General features: G+C 52.0%; 1 protein-coding gene across 1 annotated transcript in view; it reads right to left on the bottom strand.

Annotated features, from left to right (window-relative positions):
* Nucleotides 1–19,247, bottom strand: part of LOC121869289 (inactive tyrosine-protein kinase transmembrane receptor ROR1-like) — a 176,111-nt gene that overhangs the window by 64,397 nt on the left and 92,467 nt on the right. The window contains exons 7-8 of the mRNA XM_042370535.1: nt 7,024–7,181; nt 6,648–6,735 (exon numbers count right to left, since the gene is read on the bottom strand). Of these exons, the coding sequence (XP_042226469.1) occupies nt 6,648–6,735; nt 7,024–7,181 (246 nt within the window). The remainder of the gene's footprint in view (nt 1–6,647; nt 6,736–7,023; nt 7,182–19,247) is intronic.

The raw sequence follows: 19,247 nt of genomic DNA, 5'->3' as shown, positions 1-19,247 counted from the left end.
CCAAGTTCATGGGAAATACGTGTAGCATTTAACGCCAAAAAATTTCACAATTCATAGACCGTAAAAATCTTCAAAATAAACATGGACTTGGGCGTAACGTACTCGGCGTAATCAAACAACCTTTCCCCTCCAGATTAGGAGGGCGACACGCGCTCCTCTTGATAGGAAATAAGGAGGGAGGGGAGATCCAACAATAGCACGTAATAGCCCTGGATATTGTGTAATAAACTGTCATATATCACAAACTCTCTCGTCTTGGCGGCCTGCTAGGGGGGTGAGAGGATAACACAAAAAAGGCTTCGCGAGAGGCTCTTCCCACACGGTCGCTCCCAGTGGAGAACGGCAGATGCTTATATTCAAGAACACACACACTAAGAATGCGGCGGAAATATGCGGCCTTATGAGACTTGAGGTGCCCTTTGAGGTAGTCCGCGGGGTGTTTAGGACACAGAGGGACGCCCGCAGTCGTCCCAAGGGAGGAATACAGTAAGACGTGTGGAGGGGAGATGGACAGGACAGGAGGGGGGAAAGCGAGGGAGGTAGGCCGCGTGAGGGAGGTGGCGGCTAGAATAGGTTTCCTCTCGCTCTCTTACTCATCCTGATCCCTTCTTTCTCACATTTCCTCTCCCCGGCCTCCTGTCTCTCATTTTGCTCTCAAGATCCTCCTTGTTACCGGTGAACTCATTATTTTCTTTACCTTTAGTTCTTCACATGGTACAGCAGCAAAGTCCGGAGGCACACATGTATGGGATGTCTATTATTAATACTGTTCTTTTTTACGTTCAACTGTAATAATAAGTAGTTCCGTGACAATTTTCTTTACTATACTTGCATATAAATAATTCTCCGTTCTTTTTTACACTGCCTTTCATAAACAATTGGTCAGAATGTTATCCTCTTAGACAGCAACCACAACACAAAAATAAAGCGAGACTAAGAACGCGAAAAATATCAATAATAACATCCCGGAACCCTAAGACGACGATGGTTGGCTCAGTTCTCAGCTGAATAAAGTATCATCACACGTGGAGATCCCACACTAGTCCCACCTAGGACGTAATTCTCCCCCAAATCCTGGTGAAGGTAGCGTCGTAACTCCAACGGTATGTGGCGTCACCTTCCACCACGCTCCCTTCCCTGGGCTCATGCCACGGATCAAGTGATACACCAAGTTTATTAACGTCAAAGGGTGGAAACCAAAGACCAATTATCAGTCATTTTCAGAGCACCAACGTGTAACTCATTCATTCCCATCTTCAGAGACTGTAATTGTGACTCAAGTGCTACATTTTTTAAGACCGTTTTTGGCTATTTTAATAAACTAATCTAAATTCTTCACTCCTAAGTTATGCGTGATAAACTGATGATGCGTCTCTCCCAGATTTGCTTTGAATTTCCCTAACATGGAACAATAACCTCAACATACTAATCACACTTGTGCCACCCAACATACGTTGGGTTACGGTAATTTTTTTTCTTAATATCTTCCTGTTAATCGATATAATGATTGACGATGAGTTTTTGCGGATAACTGGCCCAAGACAACGACACCACCATAATCCATATACAAGAGATGAAATAAGTCTCTTACGCCTCCCTTCATCAGCATATCAGTACTGAATAAAAAACTAATTTAAGATTAAGAAGAAATTCAGTCTCGCCATTTCTCTACTAAACGACTGATGATTGAAAAAAAGGCATGAGGAACGGACCAAGGTATAAAGATTGAAACGGATGGTCGGACGGACGGAAAGGAAAGGAAAGGAAAGGAAAGGGCGGACAGACGGAGAGGAGGTGGTACCATAAACCCAACAAACCATTATTTTTGCATTACCAGAGAACTGTCGAGAGAACAAAATCTCAGTCAAACAGTCTTACTACTGCAGACCTCACTGCCCCGAGTACCTCACCTTTACGAGGACCAGCATGTTGGCGGGACAACTATTATTTACAAGGTTCTGTCATGACAATGTACAGCTGCTGTGTACCAAGCTGATCCTCAACAATATACAACAGAGACTTAAATAAAGTAAACAAATACGTAATCTGGCTGTGACTATCAGTATGAGTGCATCTAAATTAACGTACTCGATGACTAGCCTATTAACCTAAACTAGCCTAATCCACTCACTCTAATCTCGTACACTGTATCGTGTGGGGTCGGATGCACAACAGTTCGGAAGTAATGTATAACTGCACCTAATTGTTTAACTTGGGGAAATGCACTAATATAATGCCCATAAATATCGTCGAGACTCCACTGTAACTCTACCTCAACAAAATACGTTCCCCTGGGACACATATTTAAGACAGAGAATCTCTTCCAAGACAATCTTTTCCGTATCTCCTGATAATATATCAAAGTATCTACCCAGCCACAGTGTTATTTTGATGTTAATTATGGATGTTATTTTTGTGCTTTGTGAAACAGTTAGGTACAGCTCTCAAACAGGGAGGTACTACCGCCTGGGAAGATGTTGGAAGCATAATGTGTTGTCTAATGGTAGACCCTGCTGCCATATGGCATCACAAAAATTGTGACCAAGTCCCAGGTTGCTGATCTGACTTTCTGCCTCATTTACACAGAGTTGCAGGGTTTATTTATTTTTTTCGTCTGTGTATTTATTTATGTTTATTAATTTTTTTTTGTTAGCTCGGGTGGGCTAATCCCCGTTAAAAAAAAAAATAAAAAATAAATAAATACTTTCTTCCATTTTCTGTTACGAGGAATATGCATCGTATGATGCTTTGAGAGTCCGACCCCTGGAGTGCTATCATCAACAACTGTCCAGTTAATAGGCTATGAGACCAAACCCTCCTAACCAGGACACTAAATTTTTAATCTATGAAAAATTACTAAAGTATGATTACAATGTCATAACTATAGTTAAGAGTAGCTAAGAGATTGTTATATCTACAGTCAATTTAATTGTTATTATTTATGGAACAGTTTCACAATGATTTTTCTCTTCAAGCAGAAATCCAGTATAGTATCGTAGTTTTATTTCTGATCTGGAAAAAAAATCTTTAAATGCTTTTGTCTTGTTATACATTATGTAACTACTCCTAAGTAAACTACTCAATGGTATTTATATTCTAAAACCTAAATGTGTTGTTTAGCAATTCCTTTTTCAAGACACAAGCAGTTCTCAAAATTGAGTCATGTCTCTATTACTTCGAGTGTAAAATTTATATCTCTCACCTTCTGGCTTTATATACTTTTTTCATAATTTCAATCCCAATGAGTTGCAACAAATGCGAGTCCAACGTTCGGGATTGGATATAGGAAGTCTTGCCAGAAAGTGTTTTCAACCATTTAAACTCTTTTTCTGCCCCACTGTTTATGCTATAAAACTCTTGTTGTATTGTGAAATTTAACAGTTCAATTCCGGGGGGAGGGGGGAGACGACGTACTGGGGCACTCCAAGCTGTGTTGTACAGCAAGCAGTCAACGGTGGTGTTTCACTGAACGACAGGGATCTACCGTGTACAGCATACACCAAAATTAACTACTTTATCCATGTTAAAATAGTCTTCTGTTAGTGTTAACATCATAACATAATCATATCTGTAGAAGATGTGTCTGAAAAACTGCCTTTTACTTTCCACTGCACACACGAGGACCAGGCGGCGGCAGTCCTTCACTAACAATGCAGCCAAACACAACGAGGTCTGTCGTGTTACCTCAGCGTAACACTCTTATATGGGGCTCAATTAAGTAGCTACAGATGTCTGTGTATGATTCACAGCATATTTCAACAGAAATATTCATTATTTTGATCAGCCTTCAGGTGCAACATCACTGTTGTACACCCCAACACCGAGGGTGTGTATAACAGCCACACAGTTCTTGAACAGCTGGGCACGACAGCGTCATGACCTAAGCGCAAACTCGCACTGCCGCAGCTCGAACTCGCCCAATGGAAAAGGTAGAAGTAGGTTAGTAGTCGAGTTGTTTGGTGTCAGCTGAAGGAACAATCTTTGGGCTCATGCCAAAGATGTAATGGAGCTAGGTGGAGAGGTTCAGAATGAGCACTATTATACTGTATATGGCTCGTGTCATCTCAGAATGGTTAGTTTGCCTGGTTGTGAATTGACTCAATATTTCGTAACAATATATGTTGCTCGTCTATTTAGTTTTTACAAGTGGAAATATATAATTTAATTTTCAATATAACTTCCTCAGAGATCAATGTTCAGATTTCTCGTTCGTCTTGTTATATTGCATAGCCTTCAGAGCGTTCAAGAACTTTTTGTGGCGAGTGTACAGTGTAACTTATCAATATTTCTCAGTTGAAAAAGAAAATCGGAAACGGTGATTATCGTAATCGTCAAGACATTATGGATCTAAAGCTGCATGTTAAAATTCAATTAGATCCATAATGTTTGTTGCGTTGTCAAGGGCAAGAGAAACAATTGAGACCCTGCAATTGTGTGAAATGAGGCAGAAAGTCAGATCAGCAACCTGGGACTTGGTCACAATTTTCGTGATGCCATATGGCAGCAGGGTCTACCATTAGACAATACATTGTGTTTCCAATATCTTCCCAGGTGGTAGTACCTCCCTGTTTGATATCTGCCTGCTACTATGATAGTGTTGGAGAGCCATGCCCTTGGAAGCGACCTGTGCCTTCTTGCCCAGTCTTGGAAAGTAATCTAACCGTGACGTCACGTGAAACGCTCCTATTAAGCGCCTTTCAGTGGTTGTTTGTGGTGGGCTGCGAGACATTAGTGGCACCTGGTCTAGGCTGCTAGGAAACCAGTGGATTATACACGCAAATTAAAGTCAACAATGAAATCCTTGTGGCTGGTTTAGTGGAGATAAGAAGGGTTATACAAGCCTTGGAACCCAGGAAGACTATTCATAGTTGCGTTGCTAGGTCTTTCTGGTTCAGTGGCTGCTAACTATTGTGCTGTACGGTTTCAGCCTTCTTCCTAAAGCGGGATACTCGCACACTTACGGATAGGCTGCACAGTATCACAGCGAATCGGTCTCCCCGCATTTCAACTTTCCATTAATTAATTTCTGGGTTAGACACCATCCTTTTTGGACTACTTTGTCGGTCGTTACCACCGCCAATAAATTAAGTTAGCAGGGCGGGCGAGTGGCAATATCCAGCTGTCTACAGTACAACACTGGACGTCATAGTGTTCGCTGCCTGCCTCACCAACTATCGAGAACAATTATTCTTAAATTCAATTCAATTTGAAGCCGGGGGTAATTATGAATGTAGCACCATTTTTATATACCAAGTCTGTACTGTATTTATTTATTTCACACTGACGAGCACTAACTAGTTGAAAATTTCGTTTAAAAAACAGCTATGAAAGAAACCTTTTACTTTCATTATCAGTAAATTATATGGAAAAACTTAGCTCGTTCTACGCTGGTAATATTCAAATTAAAGGACTAAAAAGACTACCTACATCATTATCTACGTCAGATCCCAAATCCAGTATGCAAACGGTTCAACTTAAGTAATACAACCCCATTATAGGTAGCCACTAAAACTACTGATGGCAACAGAAGATATGGGTGATCATCGATTACGAACTTCACCTTTCTCAGAACCCACTCAGTTTAACTTAACTAAGATGTGGCGGTGGACAGGAACGCCGACAAGTTATATAGTAATTCTTTACCTCGTACAGGGAAGCTAATAAAAACAGATAAATAAATTTAAATGTTTCTCATTTATATGGACTACCATGTTCACTTTAAAAAAAATAAACCACACCCATTGTTTTTTTTTTGGTAAAATACCTTGGATATATGAACCTATCTATTTTGCAGGCGAAAATTACGTAGTCGGACGGAATATAACCTTACAGTAATAACAAGTTTTAAAACTAAGTAAGCTAATTAGTCTGGGAGATATTTTCCGAAAAGAAATGGGAATTTTTTTAGGGAACACAGTCAGCCAATAGCTCCTAGCCATTTACGAACCAATGACATCTAAATTAGCGAGGCACAGTAAGGCGTAGTAACCGGCACCTCTCTAAACCCTTTTAAACTAACTGGCATCTTCTCTATTGCAACGCTCAACATTGTTGCCAGTGAGTTTATACACAAGGGATAGATTAAAACATATTGCACTGATTTTTTACGCCAATGTTTCGCTACTGCAATATTTTTCCACTATGAAAAAAATAAAAAATCGACTAATGGCTTCTTTCCCTCGACCAAACACGCGCCCTTTTGGCACCTGTTCCACCCTGGCACTATATGCATAAAATCATTATAAACACGCTTCGATCCTGGAAGATTGCTACTCAAAGTGAATTTATTACGCCCAAAACTATATTTACTTACAAGCACAACTTTCCGCGTGGTATTGATCGTACAGTCACCGAGCACGGTGTACTGGTGTCACCACCACACCATTTTTTACAAAATTGACTTAGTCTATTAACCATAGGTACTTTGATTTGTAAAGTTCTGTTCATATTAAATTACTACGAACTAGTATACAACAACCTATAGTTGTTTGGGTAACTAATATAATAATACTGTACTGCAATTGAAAAAGGAACACCTAATCATTACCGAAGTACTTTGTTACCAAGTTCATATGTTGTGTTTATTACAATGAAGGATAATAAGTCGTTCTTGAAAAAAAGAAAAAGAATGAAAATCCGTTACTTACTTTCCACCAGGCAAATTTGGGAAATGTACGCCTAAATCCTCCATACTAGGGATGCTGGCCTTGCTTTCCGGAGCCTCGTCCACGCGGCCTGAAACACAGAAAATGGGTCGGTAACAACACTGTCCCACTAGAGAAAACGATACACAACTATATTCTTGTGGCCAACTTCTCTATTTTGAAATTTAATTTCTTTTATTTATCATCTAGGAAAATATATTTAAATAAAATAACTTATGATTTCTTTATAAAGACTTATAAACATATACACTTATAATAATTTTGGAATACAAAGTGAAATTTTGCAAGTATGTTATATTGTTACTGTAGCTCAACAAATAACTAATAACTTTGATTTGGGTACGCCAGGATAACATACGCCATTGTCCAGGCTTGACGATGAGGATGCCAGTAGACTCGACTCGCTCCTCGCCGTTGGAGGCCTCGCACTTGTAGTAACCTTTGTCGTGAATCTCCAGGTCCTTGATGGTCAGCTTGGTGCCGTATACATGCACCTCATCTGTCTTAAAGCGGTACCTGCAACACACCAAAGTAACATGCTTACCTCTATGTGTGATGCTAGCTCAAAGATGGTGCTTGGAATACTGTTTGGTCTGTGTTGTTGTCTTGGTAAGATAAGGAGGTTTTAATGGGGGTAATGTTCTCTCCAGGAATACCGTCACAGGATCCAATTTAAACTTTAAAACTCAATCAGTTTCAGGATCACAATAAACAATGTGTAAATATGTCAAGTATAATATTGCAGAATTCTAATTCACAACCGATATATTATTATGGCATAACTAGACAACACAAAGAACCATAATTAGCCACCGAGATAACAAAAGATAATACCACCTAACCTAACATATACTGGTAACTTTCTATACCCACAGATAACTCGCTCCACCGCCTAACAGGACATACTGTACGGGTTTAATGAAAATGTTCCTATAAATGATAAATCATAGCTTAACCTTCCCTAGCCATATAGTTCCCCTCATATTGAGTTACATCTATTCACTGAACTTTCACTCACACACAACCACCTACCTACCTACCACTACCACCTACTCCCCTACAGGATGACTACCAGTCACTAGCTGCGATATCACCCACTCACTGCCCACCATACCACCCACTACTACCACACCGTCACTGACTGGCTCAGCACCCACTACTACCACACCGCCAATGACTGGACCAGCACCCACTACCACCACACCGTCACTGACTGGACCAGCACCCACTACTACCACACCGTCACTGACTAGCTCCAGCACCACTACTACCACACCGCCAATGACTGGACCAGCACCCACTACCACCACACCGTCACTGACTGGACCAGCACCACTACCACCACCGTCACTGACTTCAGACCCGGCACCCACTACTACCACACCGTCACTGACTGGCTCCGGCACCACCTGCACTACCACACCGCCAATGACTGAACCCGGCACCCACTACCACCACACCGTCACCCAGCTTCAGGCCAGCACCCACTACTACCACACCGCCAATGGCTGAACCAGCACCCACTACCACCACACCGTCACCCAGCTAGACCAGCACCCCTACCACCACACCGTCACCCAGCTGGTTGGCACCCACACTACCCACCACACCGTCTTTGGCTGAACCAGCACCCACTACCACCACACCGTCTTCAGCTGAACCGGCACCACTACTACCACACCGTCACCCCGGCTGAACCCAGCACCCACTACCACCACACCGTCTGGCCTGAACCAGCACCCACTACTACCACACCGTCACTGACTGGACCAGCACCCACTACCACCACGCAGGCGTCACTGACTTTGAACCAGCACCCACTACTACCACACCGTCACACCCCAGCTGAACCCAGCACCCACTACCCACACCGTCACCCTGACTGAACCCAGCACCCACTACTACCCACCGTCACCAGACCCACTTCCCACTACCACCACCGCCAGCGGCTTCAGACCAGCACCCACTACCACCACACCGTCACTGACTTTGGCTCAGCACCCACTACCACCACACACCGCCAATGACTGGAGCCAGCACCCACTACCACCACACCATCACTGGCTTCAGACCAGCACCCACTACTACTACACACCGTCACTGAATAGACCCACTTTACTACTACCACACCGTCACCCCAGCTGGACCAGCACCCACTACCACCACACCGCCAGCCAGTGACCAGCACCCACCACCACCACACCGTCGCCTGGCTGAACGCTTCCTGCTTCCACACCGTCACCCCAGCTGAACCCGCTCACTACCACACACCGCCAGCCGACTGAACCAGCACCCTACCACCACCGTCGCAGCCAGATTGGCACCACTACCACCACACCGTCGCGGCGCACAGACCAGCACCTACCACCACCGTGCTGACTTCAGACCAGCACCCACTACTACCACACCGTCACCAGCTGAACCGGCACCACTACCCACCACACCGTCACCCGGCACCAGACCCAGCACCCACTACCACCACACCGTCGCGACTGAACCGGCATCACTACTTACCACCGTCACCCAGCTGGACCGGCACCCACTACTGCCACACCGTCCGCTGACTGGATCAGCACCCAATACCACCACACGTCACTGACTGGGCCACCACCCACTACTACCACACCGTCACTGACTGGCCCACCACCACTACCACCACACCGTCACTGACTGGACAGCACCACTACCACCACACCGCCAGCAAAGCCACAGACCAGCACCCACCACCACACCGCCAATGACTGGGCCAGCACCCACTACCACCACACCGCCGTGACTGAACCGGCACCCACTACCACCACACCGCCAATGACTGGACCAGCACCCACTACTACCACACCGTCGCGACTGGACCAGCACCCACCACCACCACGCAAATCGCTGACCAGACCAGCGCCCACTACTACCACACTGCCAATTGACTGGACCCGGCACCCACTACCCACCACACCGTCACTGACTGAACCACTTCCCTACCACCACACCGCCAGCAATGAACCAGCACCACACTACCACCACACCGTCACTGACTGAGCCAGCACCCACTACCACCACCGTCACCCCAGCTGAACCAGCCAGCACCCACTACTACCACACCGCCAGCCATTGAACCCAGCACCCACTACCACCACACCGTCACTGACTGAGCCAGCACCCACTACCACCACACCGCCAGCCAGCCAGACCAGCGCAATACCACCACACCGTCACTGACTGAATAGCACCCACTATCACCCACGTCACTGACTGGACCAGCACCCACTACCACCACACCGTCAATGACGGACCAGACCCACTACCAACACATCGTCAATGACTGGGACCAGCACCCACTACTACCACACCGTCACGACTGACCAGCACCCACTACCACCACACCGCCACGACTGGACCAGCACCCACCACCACCACACACCGCCAATGACTGGACCAGCACCACTACCACCACACCGTCACTGACTGGACCAGCACCCACCACCACCACACCGCCAATGACTGGAACTCAGCACCCACTCACCACCACACCGTCACTGACTGACCAGCACCCACTACTACCACACCGTCACTGACTGGACCAGCACCCACTACCACCACACCGTGGCACGACTGACCTGGCACCCACTACTACCACACTCGTCACTGACTGGACCAGCACTCCACTACCACCACACCGTCAAGACTGACCAGCACCCACTACCACACCGCCACTGACTGGACCCAGCACCCACTACCACACACTGCCAATGACTGACCAGCACCACTACCACCACACCGTCAATGACTGACCAGCACCCACCACCACCACACCGTCACGACTGACCAGCACCCACTACTACCACACGCCTGGACTGGACCAGCACCCACTACCACACCGCCAATGACTGACCAGCACCCACTACCACCACACCGTCACTGCTGACTCCAGCACCCACCACCACACCGCCAATGACTGACCAGCACCCATCCATCCACACCGTCACTGACTGGACCAGCACCCACTACTCCACACTGTCACTGACTGGACCAGCACCCACTACTTCAACACACCGCCACGACTGGACCAGAACCACCACCACTGCTCATTGGTTCGTCACTGACTGACCAGCACTCACTCTACCACACCGTCGACTGGACCTGCACCCACTACCACCACGTCAATGACTGGACCAGCACCCACTCACCACCGTCACTGACTGGACCAGCACCCACCACCACACACCGTCACTGACTGCAGCCACTGGCACCACACCGCTCCGACTGGACCAGCACCCACTACTACTCACATCTGTCATCTGACTGGACCGCAATTTTGTGTGAGCACCCACTACCACCACACCGTCACTGACTGACCAGCACCCACTACTTCTCCACACTGTCAATGACTGGACCAGCACCACTACCACCCACACCAGTCTGACTGACCAGAATCCACTACTACCACACGTCAATGACTGACCGTGGGGTGTTGTGGTGCCAGCACCCACTCACCACCACACCGTCAATGACTGGACCAGCACCACTACCACCACACCGCCAGAGCTGGACCAGCACCCACTGCCACCACACCCACGACTGGACCAGCACCCACTTCACCACCTCAGCTGTCGCTGACTGGACCAGCACCCACTACCACCACACCGCCACTGACTGACCAGCACCCACTGCCACCACACCGCCAATGACTGGACCAGCACCCACTACCACACCACACCGCCAATGACTGACCAGCACCCACTACCACCACACCGCCAATGACTGGACCAGCACCCACTACTACCACACAGTCACCGACTGGACCAGCACCCACTACCACCACACCGCCAATGACTGGACCAGCACCCACTACCACCACACAACGCCAATGACTGGACCAGCACCCACTACCACCACACCGCCACTGACTGGACCAGCACCCACTGGGCTAACACACTGTCAATGACTGGACCAGCACTCCACTACCAACTCACCGTTGACTGACCAGCCAACTCCACTACACACTGTCACCGACTGGACCAGCACCCACTGGCACTACACACCGTCCACTGACCAGCACCCACTAATACCACACTGCGTCACTCGACTGGACCAGCACCCACTACCACCACACCGCCAATGCTGGACCAGCACCCACTACCACCACACACCGTCACTGACTGGACCAGCACCCACTCACACCGTCGCGACTTGACACCTCACTGGCCCACACTGGCGTCGCTGACTGGGCCAGCACCCACTACCACCACACCGTCACTGACTGACCAGCACCCACCACACCACACCGTCACCGACTGGACCAGCACCCACTACCACCACCGCCACTGACTGGGCCAGCACCACTGGTCATTATCGTCGCTGACTGGCCAGCACCCATCTGGCCACCACACCGCCGGTACTGGACCAGCACCACTACCACCACTGCTCGCACTGACTGGACCAGCACCCACTGCCACCACACCGCCACGACTGGACCAGCACCCACTACCACCACACCGCCATGACTTGATCAGCACCCACTGGCCACCACACCACAATGATCTCCAGCACCCACTACCACCACACCGTCACTGACTGACCAGCACCACTGGCTCTGACCTAGCACCCTACCACCACACCGTCAGACTGGACCAAGCACCCACTACCACCACACTGTCACTGACTGGACCAGCACCCACTACTACACACACCGCCATGACTGACCAGCACCCACTACTACCACACCGTCACTGACTGGACCAGCACCCACCACTACCACACCGCCACGACTGACCAGCACCCACTACCACTACACCGTCACTGACTGACCAGCACCCACTACCACCACACCGTCACTGACTGACCAGCACCACTACTACCACACACGCCACGACTGACCAGCACCCACTCACCACCACACCGTCACTGACTGACCAGCACCCACTACCACCACACCCCGTCAATGACTGGACCAGCACCCACTACCACCACACATCGTCACGACTGACCCAGCACCCACTACCACCACACCGCCAATGACTGGACCAGCACCCACTACCACCACAGCGCCAATGACTGACCAGCACCCACTACCACCACACCGTCAATGACTGACCAGCACCCACTACCACCACCGTCAATGACTGACCAGCACCCACTACTACCACACCGTCACTGACTGGACCAGCACCCACTACCACCACACCGTCACTGACTGGACCAGCACCCACTACTACCACACCGTCACGACTGGACCAGCACCCACTACCACAATAACGCCACTGACTGACCAGCACCCACTACCACCACACCGTCACTGACTGACCAGCACCCACTACTACCACACCGCCAATGACTGGACCAGCACCCACTACCACCACATCGTCACTGACTGACCAGCACCCACTACCACCACACACCGCCAATGACTGACCAGCACCAATACCACCACACCGTCACTGACTGACCAGCACTACCACCACACCGTCACTGACTGGACCAGCACCCACTACTACCACACCGCCACGACTGACCAGCACCCACTACCACCACACCGTCACTGACTGACCAGCACCCACTACTCCACACCGCCAATGACTGGATTCAGCACCCACTCCACCACACTGTCACTGACTGGACCACACCCACTACCACCACACTGTCACTGACTGGACCAGCACCCACTACCACCACACTGTCAGTCTGACTGGACCAGCACCCACACCACCACACCGTCACTGACTGACCAGCACCCACCAATACTCCGTCACCGACCGGACCAGCACCCACCACACCACACACCGCCACGACTGGACCAGCACCCACTACCACCACACCGCTCACTGACTGGACCAGCACCCACTACACCACACCGCCAATGACTGGACCAGCACCCACTACCACCACACCGTCACTGACTGGACCAGCACCCACTACCACCACACCGTCAATGACTGACCAGCACCCACTACCACCACACCGCCAATGACTGACCAGCACCCACTACCACCACCACCGCCAATGACTGACCAGCACCCACTACCACCATGCCACGACTCTGACCAGCACCCACTGCCACCACCACACCCGCCAATGACTGACCAGCACCACTACTACCACAACCAATGACTGGACCAGCACCCACTACCACCACACGTCAGCTGACTGACCAGCACCCACTACCACCACACCGTCACTGACTGACCAGCACCCACTACCACCGTCAGTGCCACGACTCGGGACCCCAGCACCCACTACCACCACACCGCCACTGACCACCAGCACCCACTACCACCACACCGCCAATGACTGGACCAGCACCCACTACCACCACACTGTCACTGACTGACCAGCACCCACTACCACCACACTGCCACGACTGGACCAGCACCCACTACCACCACACCGCCAGCGACTGGACCAGCACCCACTACCACCACCGCCAATGACTGACCAGCACCCACTACCACCACACACCGCCAATGACTGACCAGCACCCACTGCCAACACACACCGCCAGCCTCTGACCAGCACCCACTACCACCACACTCGTCACCGACTGACCCAGCACCCACTACCAACAAACGTCACTGACTGGACCAGCACCCACACCACACCGTCACTGACTGGACCAGCACCCACTACCACCACACCGCCACGACTGGACCAGCACCCACTCACACCACACCGTCACTGACTGGACCAGCACCACTACCACCACCGCCACAATGACTGACCAGCACCCACTACCACCACACCGTCACTGACTGGACCAGCACCCACCACCACCACACCGTCAGCCGACTGACCACAGCACACATCACCACCACACACCGTCACCGGACTGACCAGCACCCACTACCACCACACCGCCACTGACTGGACTCGCCAGCACTACCACCACACTGTCACTGACTGACCAGCACCCACTACCACCACACCGCCAATGGACTGACCACCAGCACCCACTACCACCACACCCCGTCACTGACTGGACCAGCACCCACTACCACCACACCGCCACGACTGACTGAGCACCCACTACCACCACACTGCCAGACTGACAGCACCCACTGCCACCACACCGCCACGACTGACCAGCACCCACTACCACCACACTGTCACTGACTGGACCAGCACCCACTACTACCACACCGTCACTGACTGACCAGCACCCACTACCACCACACCGTCACTGACTGGACCAGCACCCACTACCACCACACCGTCACTGACTGACCAGCACCCACTACCACACCGTCACGACTGGACCAGCACCCACTACTCACCACACACGTCACTGACTGACCAGCACCCACCACACACATGCCAAGACTGACCAGCACCCACTACCACCACACCGTCACTGACTGGACCAGCACCCACTACCACCACACCGTCACTGACTGACCAGCACCCACTACCACCACACCGCCAATGACCGGGACCCAGCACCCACTACCACCACACACTGCCACTGACTGACCAGCACCCACTACCACCACACCGTCACTGACTGACCAGCACCCACTACTACCACACCGCAATGACTGACCAGCACCCACTCATCCACCGTCATCGACTGGACCAGCACCCACTACACCACACCGCCAATGACCGACCAGCACCCACTACTACCACCACACCGCCACTGACTGGACCAGCACCCACTCACCACACCGTCACTGACTGGACCAGCACCCACTCACCACCACACCGTCACTGACTGGACCAGCACCCACTACTCCACACACCGTCACTGACTGACCAGCACCCACTACCACCACACCGCCACTGACTGACCAGCACCCACTGCCACCACCTCACGCCAATGACTGGACCAGCACTCACTACCACCACACCGTCACTGACTGACCAGCCACCCACCACACGCACGGACCAGCACCCACTACCACCACACGTCACTGACTGACCAGCACCCACTCACACACACCGCCAATGACTGACCAGCACCCACTCCCACCTCACACCGTCACTGACTGGACCACACCCACCTGCCACCACACATCCGTCACTGACTGACCAGCACCCACTACCACCACACACCTGTCACTGACTGGACCAGCACCCACTATTACCACACCGTCACTGACTGGACCAGCACTACTACCACCACACCGTCACTGACTGGATCAGCACCACTACACCACACCGTCACTGACTGACCAGCACCCACTACCACCACACCGTCACTGACTGGACCAGCACCCACTACCACCACACCGTCACTGACTGGACCAGCACCCACTACCACCACACACCGCCACGACTGGACCAGCACCCACTACCACCACACCGTCACTGACTGGGACCAGCACCACTACTACCACCACACCGTCACTGACTGACCAGCACCACTACCCACCACCGTCACTGACTGACCAGCACCCACTACCACCACACCGCCAATGACTGACCAGCACCCACTACCACCACACCGTCACTGACTGACCAGCACCCACTACTACCACACCGTCACTACCCTGACCAGCAACCACTACCACCACACCGTCACTGACCACCAGCACCACCACCACACCGTCACTGACTGAAGCACCCACTACCACCACACTGTCGCTCGACTGGACCAGCACCCACTCACACCACACCGTCACTGACTGACCAGCACCCACTCACCACCACACCGCCAATGACTGGACCAGCACCACTACCACCCACACCGTCACTGACTGGCCAGCACCCACCACCACCACACCGCCAATGACTGACCAGCACCTCACCTCCACACCGTCACTGCTGGACCAGCACCCACTACCACCACACACGTCACTGACTGGACCAGCACCCACTACTACCACACCGTCACTGACTGGACCAGCACCCACTACCACCACACCGTCACTGACTGGACCCAGCACCCACTACCACCACACCGCCACGACTGGACCAGCACCCACCTACCACCACACCGTCACTGACTGGACCAGCACCCACTACCCACACTGTCACTGACTGACCAGCACCCACTACCACCACACAATGACTGGACCAGCACCCACTACCACACCATTGTCACTGACTGGACCAGCACCCACTACCACCACACCGTCACTGACTGGACCAGCACCACTACTACCACACCGCCAATGACTGACCAGCACCTCACTACCACCACACCCTACTGACTGGACCAGCACCCACTACCACCGTCACTGACTGACCAGCACCACTACCCCACACACCGTCATCACAGCACACCATCTGCACATGACTGGACCAGCACCCACTACCACCACACCGCGTCACGACTGGACCAGCACCCACTACCACCACACCGTCACTGACTGGACCAGCACCCACTACACCACACCGTCACTGACTGACCAGCACCCACTACTACCACACCGTCACTGACTGGACCAGCACCCACTACCACCACACACCGTCAGTGACTGACCAGCACCCACTACCACCACACCGTCACTGAGGGTTCCGCCCTGGACCAGCACCCACCCACCACCACGGTGGTACCCACCGTCACTGACTGACCAGCACCCACTACCACACACCGCCAATGACTGGCCAGCGCACTGTTGTGAGCACCCACTACCACCTCCGCCACTGACTGGACCACCACCACTACTACCACACCGTCACTGACTGGACCAGCACCCACTACCACACTGTCATCTACTGGACGTCACGTCTGACTGGACCACCCCCACTACGTGTGCACACCGTCACTAACTGACCAGCACCCACTACCCACGTCACTGGCTGCAGCCCACTACTCCACCGTCACTGCCTGACCACCCACTACACACTCGTTAATTGCTGGACCAGCAACCACTACTACCACACCGTCACTGACTGACCAGCACCCACTACTACCACACCGTCACTGACTGGACCAGCACCCACTACCACCACACCGTCACTGACTGACCAGCACCCACTACACCACACCGCCCACCGACTGACCAGCACCCACTACCACCACACCGTCACTGGACTGGACCAGCACCCACTACCACCACACCGTCACACTGGACCACCACCCACTACTACCACACCGCCAAGACTGGACCAGCACCCACTACCACCACCGTCACTGACTGACCAGCACCCATTACTACCACACCGTCACTGACTGACCAGCACCCACTACCACCCACCGCCGACTGGACCAGCACCCACTACCACCACACCGTCAATGACCGAACCAGCACCACTACCACCACACACGTCACTGACTGGACCAGCACCAACTATACCACACTGTCACGACTGGACCAGCACCCACTACCACCACATCGTCACTGACTGACCAGCACCCACTACACCACACCGTCACTGACTGGACCAGCACCCACTACCACCACAACCGTCTACTGACTGACCAGCACCCACTACTACCACACCGTCACTGACTGACCAGCACCCACCACCACACCGCCAATGACTGACCAGCACCCACTAACACCACACCGTCACTGACTGGCTCAGCACCCACTCCACCATTGCCACGACTGGACCAGCACCCACTACCACCACACCGTCACTGACTGCAGCACCACTACCACCACACGCCTACTGACTGGACCGTCATCACGTCACTGACTGGACCAGCACCACTACCACCACACCGTCACTGACTGACCAGCACCACCACCACACCGCCAATGACTGACCAGCACCCACCACCACACCGTCACTGACTGACCAGCACCCACTACTTCACACCGTCACTGACTGGACCAGCACCCACTACCACCACACCAATGATTGGACCACTACCCACAACCGTCACCTGACTGACCAGCACCCACTACCACCACACCGTCACCGACTGACCAGCACCCACTACTACCACACCGCCAATGACTGACCAGCACCCACTACCACCACACCGTCACTGACTGGACCAGCACCCACTACCACCACTCACGTTCACTGACTGGACCAGCACCCACCACCACACCGTCACTGACTGGACCAGCACCCACTACTACCACACCGTCACCGACCGGACCAGCACCACTACTCACCACACACCGTCACTGACTGGACCAGCACCCACTACCACCACACCGTCACTGACTGACCAGCACCCACTACCACCACACCGTCACTGACTGGACCAGCACCACTACTACACACCGTCACTGACTGGACCAGCACCCACTACCACCACACCGTCAGTGACTGACCAGCACCCACTACCACCACACACCACACGCTGAACCAGCACCACACCACACACCGTCACTAATTGGACCAGCACCCACTACTACCACACCGCCAATGACTGACCAGCACCCACACCACACACCGCCAATGACTGGACCAGCACCCACTACCACCACACACGTCACTGACTGACCAGCACCCACTACTACCACACCGCCAATGACTGGACCAGCACCCACTACCACACAGTCACTGACTGGACCAGCACCACACACCACACCACTGACTGACCACCACCCACTACTACCACACCGTCACTGACTGGACCACCACCACTACCACAGTTGTGACCAGTACACACGTCACTGATGCACACCGCCTGACTGGACCAGCACCCACTACCACCACACCGTCACTAACTGACCAGCACCCACTACT

This window comes from Homarus americanus, unplaced genomic scaffold (assembly GCF_018991925.1).
Source record: "Homarus americanus isolate GMGI-L3 unplaced genomic scaffold, GMGI_Hamer_2.0 scaffold36734, whole genome shotgun sequence".
NCBI lineage: Eukaryota > Metazoa > Arthropoda > Malacostraca > Decapoda > Nephropidae > Homarus > Homarus americanus.
Note: the sequence above shows the minus strand (reverse complement) of the source record. Positions and strands in the feature narration are given on the sequence as shown.